At 43.7% G+C, this 16,498-nt stretch overlaps 2 protein-coding genes and 1 long non-coding RNA gene across 5 annotated transcripts in view; 2 read left to right on the forward strand and 1 right to left on the reverse strand.

Moving 5' to 3' along the window:
* The window catches only part of LOC141413671 (uncharacterized), a 26,241-nt gene extending 24,781 nt beyond the window's left edge, over positions 1-1,460 (forward strand). Inside the window, exon 3 of the long non-coding RNA XR_012438436.1 lies at positions 1,128-1,460. This is a non-coding gene — a long non-coding RNA (uncharacterized lncRNA). The remainder of the gene's footprint in view (positions 1-1,127) is intronic.
* The window catches only part of Kctd2 (potassium channel tetramerization domain containing 2), a 16,157-nt gene extending 8,343 nt beyond the window's left edge, over positions 1-7,814 (reverse strand). For both annotated transcript variants that reach the window (XR_012438435.1, XM_020165527.2), the window contains exons 1-3: positions 7,345-7,814; positions 5,129-5,237; positions 2,744-2,835 (exon numbers count right to left, since the gene is read on the reverse strand). Coding sequence is in view for 1 of the 2 variants with exons in the window: in XM_020165527.2 (XP_020021116.2) it covers positions 2,744-2,835; positions 5,129-5,237; positions 7,345-7,683 (540 nt within the window). In the remaining variant the exon portion in view is untranslated. The remainder of the gene's footprint in view (positions 1-2,743; positions 2,836-5,128; positions 5,238-7,344) is intronic.
* Positions 7,815-7,860: 46 nt separating this feature from the next.
* Positions 7,861-12,444, forward strand: Atp5pd (ATP synthase peripheral stalk subunit d). Of its 2 annotated transcripts, none has more exons than XM_074045183.1 (6): positions 7,861-7,999; positions 9,846-9,976; positions 10,214-10,310; positions 11,221-11,292; positions 12,020-12,082; positions 12,237-12,444. In XM_074045183.1, the coding sequence occupies exons 2-6, from the start codon at positions 9,855-9,857 to the stop codon at positions 12,366-12,368; spliced, it is 486 nt and encodes a 161-aa protein (XP_073901284.1). In that variant the 5' UTR covers positions 7,861-7,999; positions 9,846-9,854; the 3' UTR covers positions 12,369-12,444. The 2 variants fall into 2 exon arrangements, with proteins under 2 accessions (XP_073901284.1, XP_073901285.1); XM_074045184.1 differs by having other exon boundaries at positions 7,952-7,989.
* The last annotated feature ends 4,054 nt before the right edge of the window (positions 12,445-16,498 follow it).

The raw sequence follows: 16,498 nt of genomic DNA on the forward strand, positions 1-16,498 counted from the left end.
ACCCCATCTCAGCCAACAGCTGGGTGTGGTGGTGCGCCTGTCATCCTATTTATGTGGGAAGCACAGATAAGAGGCTCACAGTCCAGTCTGGACTGGGCAAAAATGGAAAACCCTATCCTAATTATAACTAAAGCAAAAAGGGTTGTAGGCATGGCTCTAGTACCAACAAAACAAACAAAAAAAGAAGGAAAAAAGGAAAGAAAGAAAGAAGAAAACAAAGAGATAAGGGCTATGACAATAAAAGTGTGTTAGGATAGGATCACCCAGTCTTGGGTTTTGCCTGAATGCTTGCCATATGAGACTTCAGACAAGTGAATGTTTGGAAAGTCACACAGCCAACTTCATCTTAGAACCATGTGTGACAAGGGGAAAAGAGGGTGTCTCTAAAACATCAAATCCATTTCTCAGTTCCACTAAATAAAAAGGACAGATGGAAAGATCAATTAACATTGAAAAGGTCTTGACATTCCTAGAACAAAAAAGCTTCCAACTGGGTATAAATCCACAAGCCTTCAGAACTTAGCAATTAAGTTAATTGCTGTCCTCAAATAGAAATCTTACAGCTCTCAAAGAATTAGCTAATGGCAAAGAATGCAAAATGTTCAGGTAAGACGATTTGAATGGTAAGTTACATAATTCACAGTACCATCAAAATTTCTATTAAGCAATCGTGTGTGTGTGTGTGCGCGCGCGCGCGCGCGTGTTTAACTGGTGGCTCAGACAGGGGAAATAGTTCATGGGACTTCATCTCCAAAATAACCAGAGCAAAATGGACTGGAGGTGTGGCTCAATAGGTAGAGCTCCTGGTTTGCAAGCATGAAGTGTAAGTTCAAATCCCAGTTCCCCTCCGCCCCACAAAAGAATGTGGAAAATTGAGGATAAAGCTAGATTTCCAAAACAGTGAAATATGCCATGGAAATATAAGGTGGTCAAGACTGGCAACTCTAGCTCACGTTTCAAGTACAGATTCATCTGCAAATATCAATGAGAAGTTCCTAGCTGGCAAATAAGACTTCCTTCCACCTTTGCAAACAGTGGTGTCAGTTTTTCATCCAGACACTTCATTTAGAGTCAGAAAAATGTTAATACATAAGGTCTAACAAAACATTTTCTTTTTACTTTTATAGAGGTTGAGTACCTTCTTTTTGGTTACGGGAAAGTCCTATGCTGTGAAAGATTAAAGAAAGCATCGGGACCTGGTGTGATCAAGATTAAAGAAGGCATCGGGACCTGGTGTGATCAAGATTAAAGAAGGCGTCGGGGCCTGGTGTGATCAAGATTAAAGAAGGCGTCGGGGCCTGGTGTGATCAAGATTAAAGAAGGCATCGGGGCCTGGTGTGATCAAGGGCCATGAGACTAAAGACGACCGTGGAGCACAGCTCTGCCCTCTGCTACTGCAACTCTGGAGTTGTTCTCGTTCTTTCTTCTTTGTTTTCATTTTTAAATTAAAAATTTTTATTTTATCGTTCTTTACATTTACTTACATGTGTATAAGTTATTTGGGCTACCTTGCCCCTCCTCCATCACCGTTGTTCTTTCTCAAATACAGGAACGGGTGTCTATTTTTCCTGCTAGACTTCAAGCTTCTTGGGGGCAAGGACCTTCTGTTACTCACAGAACCCCAAGGGCTTTGAATAGATGTTGCGGTGGCCTTTCAAGTACATGATGAAAGGCATGTGAAATAAGCTAAGTATACCCTATCATCTGCCCTTTCCTCAAAGTAGGTGGGAAATTCTGTTTCATTTTTGTTACTACATCTACTGAGCTAATATAAAAATCCAGACATCGTAATAAAAAAGAGAAACCTGCCTGGTGCAGTGTAATCCCAGCTACTCATGGAGCAGAGACTGGGAGGATGGAGGTTTGAGACCAGTGGGGGAGTTAGCAAAACTCCATCTCAAGCTGGCCACCAGTGGCTCACACCTGTGATCCTAGCTCCTCAGGAGGCAGAGATCAGGAGGATCAAGGTTCGAAGCCAGCCTTGTGAGCCTCTATCTTAAAAAAAAAAAAAAATCACAAAAAAAGAGTTGGTGGAGAGGCTCAAGGTGTAGGTCCTAAATTAAAATCCCAGTGCTCCCCACCAACCAAAAAAAGACCCTATGTCAACCAACAAAAAGTTGGATGTGGTTGCATGCACCTGTCATCCCAGCTACTTGGAAGGCATAAATACATTTCCTTGCAGAAATGTAAAACCCTCTTTGAAAAATAAGTAAAAAAATGGTTGGTGGTGTTGATCAAGTGACAGAGCACCTGCCTAGCAAGCATGAGCAAGACTCTGAGTTCAAACCCCAGTACCGAAAAAAAAAGAGAAAGAGAGAGAAGCTTGACATTATTTTCTCAGAAACACAGCTCACAGAAGCTGACTGTGGCATGAACACGGGTTAAAGGCTTGCCCTAACAAAGGCAGCCAATAGGTGGAAGCAAAACCTTGCTTGGGTTTTATGTTGAAAGAAACAGACATGGGCTTTGGATCTAAGGTGCTCTGGACTCCTCCCACTGTCATATGGTGAGCAGTGACAATTTCTTCTGAAGGGACACGGTGCTGTTCTGCTTTTTCTATTATTCCTCCTTCTCCATTTACTTGTTCTGAACAACTTTGGCTGAGTATGCGCCATCTGCCCAGGCTGGCAGTGTTCCACCTAGACCTCCGGCACTGAGGGGAAAGGCATCCTTTTCAAATTACACCCAAACACTCAGAGAGCCACTGGAGAGGCTTTTTCCTTAGCAGCTCAAAACGCCTTACTTGTGAAGTTCTGTTCTCATTGTCTCGTATCCTTTCCTTAACCAGCCGCACAAGAGATGCAATATTGTAAAATTCTGCTTCTTCCAGCACACCTAGAACAAGGATCAAGACTGCAGTCAGAGTTCACCAGAAAAACAGCAATAAACAAAAATGCTTGCTGCATTTTTCAAATACAAATCCAGTCTGTCTCCTTCTTTAGGAACTATCTCTACCATTTAGGGCACACCACAGCCTTGACTGAGTCAAGTACCAGGGTTAGTTTGCTCTTCATAGTTTCACCTCTACTGTTTCCTTCTGGCACCTGCCCACTAGTTGCAGGACACCTTTCCCATATGTCACTTACCTCTTGGAACTAGTCACATTGGACACTGCCTGAGCTTGCAATTTTTACTGTTTTCTCTAAAAAGGACTGGTGGATTAGCTTCTGCACTAAACTTATGTGGATCAAATTTAATAGGACACTTATTATTTGAACAATATAATCAAGGCTGGGGTTCTAGCTCAGCGGTAGAGCACTTGCCTAGCATGGCCAAGGCCCTGGGTTTGATCCCCAGCTGCAAAGATTGAAAAAAAAAAGAAGGCAATCATTGAAAGTCTCTCATAAATAAAATCAGAGACCTTGTCAAGAACAACTATGGGATTTGTGATATTGTACCAGAAGAAATAGTGCTATAATTGCCATTATTAGAACAATTGACAAAATTAGAATATAAAAGATACAATTATTTATCAATAAATTTTCAGAGTTTGAAAACAGGGTATGTAGAATGGTCTTGCTCTTGGGAAAAACATACAGAAATATCTGCAGTCTATTCTCAAAAAGTTCAGATATAAAAACAGGGAAATAAAATAGGGAAGAGAGACAAGAGGGAGGGAGAGGAGAGAATGATAACATAAATGTGACAAAAAGTGTTAAAAATTAGTGAATCTCAGTAAAGGGAGTGCTTTATGCTTTTCTTGCCTTTTTCTCTAAATCCAAAATTATTTCAAAGTAAAGGCTCTCTTTTATTAGAGCCTTAGAAAAAATTACCTATGAGTAGGAAATTGAAGTGGAACAGTGGGTGCATGGAATGTATTATACTATTCTCATTACTTTTGTATGAGTTTGAATTTTTTTTTTTTTTTGGTAGAACTGGGGTTTTGAACTCAGGGGTTACAAAACAGGAGCTCTCCACTTGAACCACACTTCCACCCCATTTTGCTCTGGTTTTTTGGAGGTGGGCTCTTGAAAACTATTTGCCCAGGTTGGCCTCGAACCTCTGATCTTCCTGATCTCAACCTCCCAAATAGCTAGGATTACAGGCATGAGCCACCAGTGCCCGGACTGAAATTAAAAAAAAAAAAAACAAAACCAAAAAACAATATTATAAAAGGAGTGTGTTTCCAAAATGCCAAGGAAGTGAGAGAGACAGAGGGAAAGAAAGAGGGAAGGAGGGAGGTAGGGGGAGAGAGATTCCTAGTTAAACAGACTGAAATAGAGTTATTTTGTAATAATTTCACTAATGAGGACACCCATTACAAGCTTTCTTACTGAGAGCTAAAGCTCCCAGATCAGGGTGCCCTGGATTTAATAAAGGGACCCAGTTTTCATCTCCAGAGCGTCCAAGACAAGCCTTTAGAAAGAGGACTAGATACACTTATAGCCCAATTGCTCTACAAACCAGAAAAGTGAGGCAACCAATGATACACCTGACAATGAACTACAGAATAAATTAGGTCAGCTGCAAAAATTTATAGGAAAGCATGAGACCAGAGTCTTAAAAAGAAACGAGGACAAGCCTTTATTATTTTTTTCAGCTGCAAGTTCAAACTAAAATTGAAAATATAAACAAGTGAATGTCAGAGAGTGCTACTTTAGACTATGGACATTCACTGCTAGCACATAAATAAACATAAATAAGGATTGTGACAATTCTGCAGATTCAGGCAAAACTCCTAAAGCTATCTGCAAAGCTGAGCTACCTATTTTCTTCTTACTAAAGAATCTGAACAGAGCCCAATGGGGCTTCCTCTAACAAGATTCTCTTAGACAAGCCTAGGTAACTAGAGATTTCCTGTTCACTTTCATAAACCTGTCCTGAACACCTGCATACAAACCCAATGAAATCTCAAACTAAACTTGAGTCTGAAATAGCTGTAGTTGACCTGAGTATTGAAAATGCTCAGTGCAAGCTGGGAACCAGTGGCTCACACCTGTAATCTTGGTTACTCAGGAGGCAAAGATTAGGAGGATAGCAGTTTGAAGACAGTCGAAGCAAACAGTTCTCAAGATCCTATCTCGAAAATACCCATCACAAAAATGGGCTGGCAGAGTGGCTCAAGTAGTAGTGCGCCTGCCTAGCATAAAAGAAAAAAGAAAATGACCAGTGCAAACAGTGTTCTTACCTTCTTCTGCCAACTCCTTAGTAATGATGAGTTTCCCATGGCGGAGGTAGTTTAGGATAGGACCAAAGTAGGTGGGGTCTCTGTCAATCAGATAGGCTCCTGTCTCATCCTGCCAACCAAGCACAAGGGTATCACTGTGAGGCTCTCAGGAGCATTTTCTTCCTCCTTTTCCCCCCCTCCCCCTTCTTAAACTAACTTCCACAGGTTTCAATGCTCCATATTCATACATGTATAGAAGATACATCGACCATTTTCACCCTTTTGGGAGCATTTTTTTTTTTTCTGGCAGTACTGGGGCTTGAACTCAGGGTCTCATGCTTGCTAGGCATGCACTCTACCACTTGAGTCACTCCACCAGCTCTTTTTCATGCTGGGTATTTTTGAGATGGTGTCTCATGAACAACTTGCCAGGGCTGGCTCCAAAGGGCAATCCTCCTAATCTCTGCCTTTCAAATAGCTAGGATTACAGGAGTGAGCCAAGGCACCTGGCTTCAGGAGCACGTTATTTAATCATAAATTCTTTTTATTAGATATATTCATCATTGGGGGGGAATTCATAGTCTCAATTCCGATTAGGTTTATATTATACATTGGTTAGATCACCCCCATCAGCGTTTTTAAACAGAGCACTTTCCCCTCTTTGTCAATACCCTAAGGAAGCAATTCATTCCATCAGCTAAAAAAAAGTTTAGTGAGGGTAAGTTTTGGTAGACATTTGCTTATTGCAAATGCTTGGCTAAAAGGCTAGCTTTATGCATCTTGTGCTTCAAGATCAGTTCAGGTCAGGTGTCACAGATGCAGTCATACCCACCATCAAGGCATTTATTTACTGGCTTGAACTTCCAGTCTTTGCTCACGGCAATTCCCAACATTCTTTTGTGGGATACTGGTACAAGGGAAGAAGAAAGTGCCACAGCTGTGTGATTTAAATCTTTGCTTGAGATGCATATTCTGACTTCTCCATTGCCCCTGAACCACATTCCTAATTCTAAGAAAATCTCTGTCCAGTTGGCAATCCTCTTGAACTCAAGGCCAACATCAGTGGGAGTCTGCATTGCCAGCTGTAATACACACCCTAGCTCTGTGCCCAAAGGAAGTGTGGTACTGCCAGGACTTGGCTCTGAGCAGCTTTAATCCTACTCATCTTTACAGTAAAAGGAACAAAAAGAAAACTGGCTTATATGGCCATAAGGAAGAGCTAGGATATGTAAAAATAATTCCTTATAAACATGGGTTCTGCAATCTCTTTAAAGTTAGGACAGGATAGGTTTCTATCAATTTGACATTCATGATAGCAGAGGAATAGATGAAATCAGCAAATGTTTATCCAAGTCTGACTGTTGCAAAGTAACCAGATGAGCGCTGTACAGGATATAAGGTAGTATTTTAACATATGGTCAATGCCTTTACATTGGGAACTAAAGATGGACCTGTAAAAGTTAAAAAGAAATTTAAACAACAGTTCAAACTGGAAATGGGTGAAGTGTTTTGTCACCTCTCAACCCTTTGGGTAGCATCCACACATCTTGCCCAGTAACATTCCTAGGTCTTTTTTCATTTGCTCTGGGTCTTGACAGGTCAGCTTCCATTTGCACTGGCAAATGCAATCTCTTTCCAAAGGACACATTTGATTTCAAAGACAGACCTAAACAGTGACTGCTACCAGATGCAAGTTCTGGGATCAGGACCTTAGGAAAGCAGTGTGATACCACAACAAGCACTTCCTGCAGCGGTGGAAGCCATCATCACAGACCCAGGCTTCAACCCAACTTGACACAGGGGTCCAAGAAGTCTGAGAAAGCTACAAAGATGCTTTCGCTCACCCTGACCCAGTTCTGGATGCATCTGTCAGTGAGGGGCTGAAGAGGAGCCAGAGAAGAACTCATGCAGATCTGAAAAGCTGGATGAGGTGGCAGAGAATATGGGAGAGAGGTATAAAGTGGACTCTCGAGGATGCGGCAACGCTGGCAGCGTGAGAAAGGAGCAGCTGAGGAAGGGCGGTGTCAGACGGCAAGCCGAAGAGTGCCGGAAAACAGGGAAAAACGAGGAAGGGGTCTTTCTGAAGTTCCCGGGACTAGCCTGGGGGACATATGAAGGATAGGGTCTCGGCCTGAGTGACCTGCCTATAAGAAGCATGCCCCGGAACTCCGGGGGACAAGCCTAGGAGAAAGGAGGGTTTCCAAAGGCCCGGGGGCGCGCCCGAGGGCGGGGCGCACCTTGTCCGAGTCCAGCTCCGGGTCCTCCTGGCAGCAGAGGCGGCAGAGGAAAGACTTGGGCTCCCGGCCTAAGGTCTGCCTGGTGGTCACGAAGTAGGTGCCGCCCACGTTCAGCCGGACCCAGCGGGCCGCACCGCCGACCCCGGCCCGCTCTGGAGGTCCCGGACCCGGCTCCAGTGGCTGCGCGATGGCGGCGAGCGGGCGGCTGTGCCCGCGGGGCGTGGGGCCAGCCGGGCGAGGGCTGGGGGGCCCGCGACCCGGTCCACTCCCGTCGCCCACCCCACTCCCTCCACCCACTCCCAGCCCCGCCATTGCCGGGTCCAGTTGCAGCTCCGCCATCTTGGGCCGCCGCCGCTGATGCCCGCGCGCCGCCGGGCCGGCCCATTTCTCTGCAGGGAGAGCCGGGCCGGCCCATCGGCGGGGGCGGGGCAGGGGGAGAGGGACGGGAGCGCCCCTAACCAGCGGGGACCCCAGAGGCGCAGGCGCTGAGCCCTCCCTTGGTGGGGCGGGACTTCCGACTCTTACTTCGTTTCTATTGGCTAATCTGTGAAGCCAGGCTCGCCCCTTGGGCTTTGTGGTTGGCTATGGGGAGGACTTCCGGTAACTCACTTCCGTTACTTTCTGCTGGGGACTGCTTCACCCGGGGTAGGTGAAGGTGAGTGGGGTTTGGAGTATTGCGTTCGAGTCTGGAGGGCTGCACTGCTCGGCGTCCTCCTGACCTCGCGCCGGCCCTTGTTGCACCTCTCCAGTGATGTCGGACCCTAGGGGTGCCTTGCTGGCAGGGCGTTTTGCCCTGCGCTCCCTTGCTCACTCCTCCCCGGCGCGCGAGGTCGCGGGGCCTGGCTGTGACCGGCCGCCCTAATTTAGGCGCTGCCTCAAACTGTGTCACGGTCAGTCGGCTCCCAGCAGGCCTGCCTCAATAGTGCGTTTTGGGGACAGGGAAAACGTAGTACAGACATAGTATCAGCTTGCTGAGGGACATTGGGCAGGCTGCAGAGCTACGCGCTCCCCTCCCTCTGGAGGGCTCTGGGAGTCCCAGTGCAAGGCTCATTTGCGTGATGTGCAAATACTCACTGCACCTCCTATGCGCATGGACTGTTTTAGGCGGTGGGGACTGGGCAGCAAACAACAGAAAACGTTATTTGCTTTTTTCTGGTGCATGGGAAAGTCTTTGTAAGGGCGCCTGGCTCCCTATCTTAAAGAGACCTTTGACTTTGCAGTCTTTTCATGTCTTGATTAAGTTGACTATTATCTTGCGTTTCTGTCCTGGTTTAAAGAAGGCTGCAGTTGCTTTCCGTCTTCTCTCACATTCACCAGCGTGTTGAGTATCTCTTAAAATGTAGGGCAAGTGTAAATGCTGTGGGGAATTACCAGACATGGATAAGATGCAGGTGTATGACTAACCTGGCAGGGTGAGGGCAGAGAGCCTCTGAAATTTGTATAAGACTGTACCTTAAGTTATGTGCACAGGTTTGATACTTCTAACAGTCTTCTGAGCTGTGCAGGACTGATACTATCTCTAGTTTACAGAAAAGAAAATTTTATCCCAGTCTGCACTGCTTAAACCTTGTTGAAATTTTAGTGTGTGTCAAGTTTTGTGCACTGGAGAATATGTGAATAAAGCACGATCTGGGTGGAAATGTATTTAAGTGATTTTCTGTACAATGTATGAATGTTATTGTAGCAGTATATCCAAAGACACAGGGAGAGCAAAAAGAGACCTGGGTTTTTAAGGATGAGTAGGAATTGGGAATGGAGGAAGAGCAATCCATGGGCAAGGGGGCTGAGGATGTGGCTTAAGTGGTAGAGCACTTGTCTAGCAAGTGTGAGCCCTTAGTTGTAATGCCAGCACTACAAAAACAAACAAAAAAACTCTACCAGGAGAGAATATACTTACATGCCAGATTATACAGCTTGAATTTGGTAAATTATTGACTGTCCTTTTTTGATTTAGTAATCTTATTTTATTTTTTTTCCAAGCAATTAGTTTGAGGTTTTATTATCTCTGATGGGTATCTCACTATAGTTATGTTTTGGTTGCACATTTTACTTCTGAATTTCTTTCTTTTTTTTTTTTTATTATTCATATGTGCATACAAGGCTTGGGTCATTTCTCCCCCTGCCCCCACCCCCTTGATTTAGTAATCTTAATTCCTTTAGTTGAAAATAGACCCATTAAGTGCTCAAAGGATGCAGATGTCTTTTTCTTTTTTTGAAACTACTGGGATCTGAACTCAGGGCCTCACAGTTACTAGGCTCTACCACTTGAGCCACTTCACCAACTCTCTTTTGTGTTGGAAATTTCACAAGATAGGGTCTCTCAAGTTATTTGCCCTAGTGAACCTTGATCCTCCTGATCTCTGTCTCCGGAGCAGTTAGGATTACATGTGTGAGCCACCAGTGCCCGGGTTGATTTCTTTCTTAAAGACATACATGTTGCTAAGTTGCCCTTCTGAGGATTACAGGAGTACTGTTTTGATCTGACTTGTTTTATTTTCCAGGATCCCAATATGGCTGGGCGCAAACTTACTCTAAAAGCCATTGACTGGATAGCTTTTGGGGAGATCATACCCCGAAACCAAAAGGCTGTTGCTAACTCCCTGAAGTCCTGGAATGAGACCCTCAGCTCCAGGTTAGTGTGTTTCTGAGAAGGAGTTCCATACTTGCTATTGAATCTAAAAACGTTTTGGAATTACATAAGAATTTCTGGTACTCTTCTGACAAAAGAATAAAGAAATCCATGTATTTTCCGAATAAAGCATTTTTGGCATTTTCTTGGTGACCCTATAAGTGTGGTGACACTCAGTTTCAGTGTGAATTTTCTGTTGCATATGGGACAATCCTAATTTTTGCTTTTCTATGTGAGCAGATTGGCTACATTACCTGAGAAGCCACCAGCTATCGACTGGGCATACTACAAGGCCAATGTGGCCAAAGCAGGCTTGGTGGATGACTTTGAAAAGAAGGTGAAACTTCACATAACTGTAGCATAGGTCTTATAAATCTCAAAGGAAGTTTAGGAAAGATGGTTTTAGCCATATGCCTTCTAATAGTGGTAGATTTAAATGGTGGATAAGTGCAGAAAATTCAGGGTAGTTCATTCAACAGTATAGGATAGCCTTGCTCCTGGGAGCCAGAGAACTGTCAAGTTAAAAGTTTCTGCCCAACTCTTCCTGACTTTCTTTTTAGCCTTCCATCTGTCTTCCTTTTGTACAAGCTAACATGTTTTCTACTCTTTTACTGTTTTCATTTTTTTCTCTTCCCTGTCACTTACAGCTATAATTTCTCATTCACCTATCCTCCTTGGATACTTACTTGAGTCTCAATATCCAGAGTTTGCTTATGCATTCAGACAGTTATGGAGGACCTGCTCCACAACTGTTGTTGTGGTGTTGGGGATTGAACTCGGGGCCTCAAACATACTAAGCAAGTATTCTACCACTGAGCTATACCCCAGCCCTAGGCAGTCCTTTAAAAAGCATTTCTGTCTTCATTACATGAAACATGAATCATGATCATGGTTTCTGCCAGTCAGCCCTCTAGGGTTTCATGTGAAAGAAATCAGAACTTCTTTAGAATGTGAGGTGTTTGGAGGCCATTTTCTTGGTCATCAAGTCTAACTGTCCTTTTCAGATGAGGAAACTGAAACTCATTGTAATAAAAAAAAAAATTATCTAAAATCTGTAGGTAGTTTGTGGTGGGGCTAAGACCCTTGAGTTTCTGTTCCTAGTAAAATATTCTTTCCACTATAACACCAAGATGCAGACTGGTTTCCTCTTGGGATGGAGAATTGTTTTACTCTATAAGGAGTAGCAATTTTGAGCCCTTTCTTTGGGCTCCTGGGTATGTTGGTGACAATTCACTGTCTGTTTGTAGTTTAATGCCCTGAAGATTCCTATGCCAGAGGATAAATATACTGCCCTGGTGGATGCTGAAGAAAAGGAAGATGTAAGTAGTCTATGCTCTTACTTACTCTGAAAATTTTTAACAGTGATAGCTCTTATTTCTTAACAGCTAGGATAGGTAGAGTAAATTAAATTAAAAATTAAGGAGTGTAAAAAAGAAAAAAAAATTAAGGAGTTGATAGCAATAAAAAGGAATTAATTAAATGCATCAACATGGATGAATTTCAAAATAATTATGCTGAGAGAATGAAGCCAGCAAGGAAAACACATATATACCATATGATTCCATTCTATAAATCTCTAGAAAATTGACCTACTCTATAGTGTCAGAAGGCACATCAGTGGTTCTTTGGGGATGGGAAGGAGAGAGGTGATAGATATGTTCACTTTTGAGTGGAGTGTGATGATCCCTTAAGGAGTTGGAATTAGGTAGAATAATTCTCCAAGTAGTACTCAAATACCTGATTATTTGCCTGAAAGCACTGAAGGCCAATGTTGGAACCCAGGTGGCTTTCCCAAAGGTAAGTATACCTTGATGGTCGTGTGGCTTATCCTGAATGTTCAGTGACAGCCCCTTGAGGCAGGCCATCGTAGGCTGTTTTCCTGCTTGGGATTTGTGGATGGTAGGAAAAGCTGAGGTTTACCTGCCAAAGTAAGAGTCTTCCATTTGTGAGGGCAGCTATTCCTCCATGGCCCAGTCCCCTCATACTGGAGCCTCAGGGTCAGGACATACTTTGGTTCCAGAACAGAATTTCTCCCTTCTCTTAAAGGTGAAAAGTTGTGCTGAGTTTGTGTCTCTCTCAAAGGTGAGGGTTGCGGAATATGAGAAACAGGTAAGAATGAGCCATGGTCTTTGCCCATGGTGTATTTTTTATCTCTTTTTCCCACGATACTTCTTTCTTCACCTAATGACAGTAACTTACCTTGGATTCTTATTTTGACTCTATGGTTTTATTTCCCTTGACTGAACATATTTCCTCTTTCCAGCTGGAGAAAATGAAGAACATAATTCCTTTTGACCAGATGACCATTGAGGACTTGAATGAAGTCTTCCCAGAAACAAAATTAGACAAGAAGAAGTATCCCTATTGGCCTCACCAGCCAATTGAGAATTTATAAAATTGGGTCGAGGAGGAAGCTCTGCTCCTTACCTTACAAGCTCTGGACAATAAAAATAAAAGTAATGCTATAGTTCTAGGTGTGTCACCTTCTCTGTGGTTGAGATAATTAGACCTCTCCTCTGAGGTGGAGTCATTGGAAATGGGCATCTTAAGTGGAAAGGTGAGCCTGTGGTGTGTGCTGGGCCAGTTGTATGAGGATCAGAATACGGAGGAGCTAATCACTGAGGCCCCAGGGCTGTTGAATTTCAAGTAGGGCCTAGGACAGTGTGTCACTGGGTAACGGTGAGAAAGAAGCAATGTCTGTTGAGGCTCTTGAACTTCCTCTTTGCTTTCAAACCTCTAGAACCAAGGAAGTGCCCCCCTGTCTTTCAGTGAGGAAGAACAGCCCATCCAAGTTACAGATGAAACAGGGACGGACTGCTTCAGCTTTTGAGCACAAAAGTTACATAAAAGGAAACCTTGTCACAAAGCTAACTGTTGGAGCTTCTTGTATTTGAACACAGAAAACTATTTTAACTTCAGTTAATTTTTTAAATTCCTTCTAAGAGCTGGGTGCGGTGATACCTGAAGTCCCGGTTCCTCCACAGACTGAGGTAGGAGGAAGGATGACTTGAAACCGTTCTGGGTGACCTAGCAAGGCCCTGTCTGAAGCACAACAAAAAATTCCTATGGAACTATTTACTATGGTTTGCAGAACTCTTCAAATACAGGTAAAGTAAGAAGAGAGGCTGGGTGTAGTGGCACTGTCACCTGTAGTTCCAGCTACTTGGGAGGCTGAGGCAGGAGGATCTCTTGAGCTCAAGAGTTTTGAGGACAGCCTGAGCAATGTAGACCTCACCTCAAAAAAAAGTTTAAAATTTTAAAAATGAGTTAACCCTTGAAGTCAGAGGACCTGATAGCCTACCATAATTGCTGGTTTTAGACTAATTGTTTAGTCTTGGGACTTCAGTTTTCTCATTTACAAACATCAGGATTATAATGAGAATGACATGAGATGACCTGGGAAGTTTCTAGGTATCTAAGCACAGCCATCTGATTTGGTGTGGACTAACTCCTGGAGGAAAAACATAAATACGGAAGGGTAGCATTCACAGGCCAAAAAACATTGCTGCAAATACTTCAGATAGACCTTACTGGAGAAGAGCAGCAGTGCTGACCAAGGTAAGTCCATGCTGTCTTAAAAGACTGTAAGCAGGTGAGAGTTTGGTGTCCTAATTTGTGAAATGGGGGCTGGTTGAAGATGGAAGTGATGTTACTGGAAGGCCAGTCCCCTGCCCTGATGCCAATTCTCAAATAATAAGAGCAGGTTTATTTATTTTTGTGGTACTGGAGCTTGAACTTGGCTTATACCTTGAGCCACTCCACCAACCATTTTTTGTGAAGGGTTTTTTTCAAGATGGGGTCTCATGAACTTTTTGCCCAGGCTGACTTTTGAACCGCCATCCTCCTGATCTCTGCCTCCTGAGTAAGTAGGATTATAGGTGTGAGCCACTGGCGCCTGGCAAGAGCAGAGTTTTGAGGAAAAGGAAGTAACATGTTTATCAGAGGGGGTACAGGGAAAGTCAGCCTCTCAAAACTCTGTCATCCCAAAAGAGAAAATGTCTGCTTTTTAAAGGGGAATTCAGGGGTTCGCTTGACTTATGCATGTCCAGAATGGCTGCTGGGCTTGGTTCTCCAAGTGTTCAGGTGCCACATCTCTGAAGCTGTATGTCTTGGCTGACAAGTTTACTTCTCTGGTGGTCAGAGAGAAAGAGTAGAAGACTGGTTTAATTGAAGAGTAAAGGGCATTAGCTTTGGGCTCTCCCAACATGTAGACAAAGAGGGATAAAGTGTCAGTTTGATTAACAAGCAGAGTGAGCAGCATGCAAGCTGGCTACACCAAAAGTTTCTCTTTCATTCATTCATTCATTTAATTTATTTTGTGGTACTGAAGTTTAAACTCAGGGGCTACCATTTGAGCCACTCCATCAGACCTTTTTTGTGATGGTTTTTTTCAAGATAGGGTCTCATGAACTATTTGCCTCAGCTGGCTTGGAACCTCAACCCTCCTGATCTCTGCCTCCTGAGTAGCTACGATTACAGACATGAGCCACTGGTGTGGGGCTGTTTTTCTCTTTTGTGCCCCTGTTACATTTTCTCTACTGTCAGTTTATTCTTCTGTTTCATGGAAAAGGCATTACAGTCATCTCTTTCCTGCCTTTAGTTAACTTGTGAGTCCAAATAAGGAGTCAGAGCTCCCCAACAAAAGCAGCTTTTAAGCCCTGCTCACAGAGTGATGAGGTCTGTTCCACCTGCAGCTACTTTTGACATAGTTGTTATGTCAAAACAACAAAAGTTGTTTGTTATAGTTGTTATGTTTTGTCATCTGGTCTGAGATGCTCAATGGTGGCTAAACCTTTAATATCTCAAATTAGAAAATGAGTACCAAACACCCCAGACCACTTGAGTCACTGGACTGGAACCCAACCATCCAGCTCAAGATCTAAGGTGAAAATGTGAAGAATTTGAAAAAACTTCAAAGTTCACATTTTTGGAGCATGGTTGGAACTCAATCAAAGAAAGCACCCTTTTGAGTCCTGTGCAAGGGCTGTAACAGAGGTAAGTGTCCCTAGCTTTTTTTTTTTTTTTTTTTTTTTTCCTCCCTTGGCAGCCCTAGGGTTTAAACTCAGGGCCTCAGGGTTGCTAGGCAGGTGTTTTTACTGCTTGGGCCATTACGCTGGCCCTTTTTTCAGAATAGGGGCACAGGAACTATTTGCCTAGGCTGGCTTCGAATCGTGATCTTCCTGATCTCTGCCTCCTAAGTAGCTAGAATTACAAGTGTGAGCCACCGATGTGCAGTTGTTCCTAGCTTTTAAAGGGCAGAGATTTTCCTGTATTGGAGAATTTCCTGTATTGAGCACAGTGGACAAGCACGTTTGGATGGGGTTGTGGCTGCTTTTATTTTTATTTTATGCTCTCAGGGACTGTTAGACGTTTTTGCATTACACATGCCTTAGTTTTACATTTACTATATTTTTGGTGCTGGGGGCCGAGTCCAGGGCATCATGCATGCTAATGCTATCTGTGCTCATGCTCTACCACTGAGCTATGTCCCCAGCCTGTAATTTTACATTTTTAAAAAATGGGTGAGGTCAGGCTCAAGTGATAAGAGCACCTGCCTAGCAAATGCTGGGTCTTGAGTTCAACCACCCAGTACTGTTTAAAAACAACAATGGAACAGAACAATGCTCGGAAACTGTCCACAGCATGTAAATATTAGCTGTATGCACATAAATACTGTATAATCCAAGTAGCATTTTGAATCATTGGAGAAAGTCACTGGTCTAAGTGTTTAAACCCAGAGGGCATATTCCATGTGAGTTAATCCTTCCCTGAGCAGGTGTGGCACCACCCTCCGCCCACATCCCAGGGTATCATCTCTCATCACCTCCCATCACCTCCCACCGGCCTGGCACCAGCTTGCGCAGAGCTCACTCTGAACTCTTAGGTTCCTACTCTGGTGCTACTGTGCTGGCCTTTGTTCCTCCTTGAGCCATCCCATCTCCCTTTAAGTGGCTCTCTGCCTCTACCCTCACTTCTAAACAGTTCTTCAGATTGCTGCCAATGGGAGCTTTTGAGAAGCAAAATGGTCATTAAACTCCTTTGTTTAAAACCATCCCTGGGGGCTGGGATGTAGCTCTCAGGTAGAGCACATGCCTAGCATGGGTGAAGCTCTGGGTTTGATCCCCAGCAGTAAGTAAGTAAGTAAATAAATAAATAATAAATAAAACAAACAAACCACCCCATTTTCCCCACTGTCCATAAGACCAAATGCAGCCTCTGACCCCAGCCTGCAAGGCTCTTGGGCTTTATCTTAGCTGTTCTTCTCCATTGTAGTCACTGCAAATTGCTAACCACACCTCCCTCTCCACCAGTACCATAAGGCATTTATTTGCAATTCCTGCTCCTACTAGAAGATTAGAAAGACTAGAATTCTAGAACATTTCTTTATTTTATACCTTAGCCCTTTTTAGGCTAACACTGTGCTTGGCATTTAGAAGAGTCTCTGGCTGGGGCACCTGGCTTAAGTGGTAGAGTGCCTGCCTAGCAAGCCTTGAGTTCAAAGCCCAGTACCACAAAAAAAAAAAA

This window comes from Castor canadensis, chromosome 11 (assembly GCF_047511655.1).
Source record: "Castor canadensis chromosome 11, mCasCan1.hap1v2, whole genome shotgun sequence".
Classification (NCBI taxonomy): domain Eukaryota; kingdom Metazoa; phylum Chordata; class Mammalia; order Rodentia; family Castoridae; genus Castor; species Castor canadensis.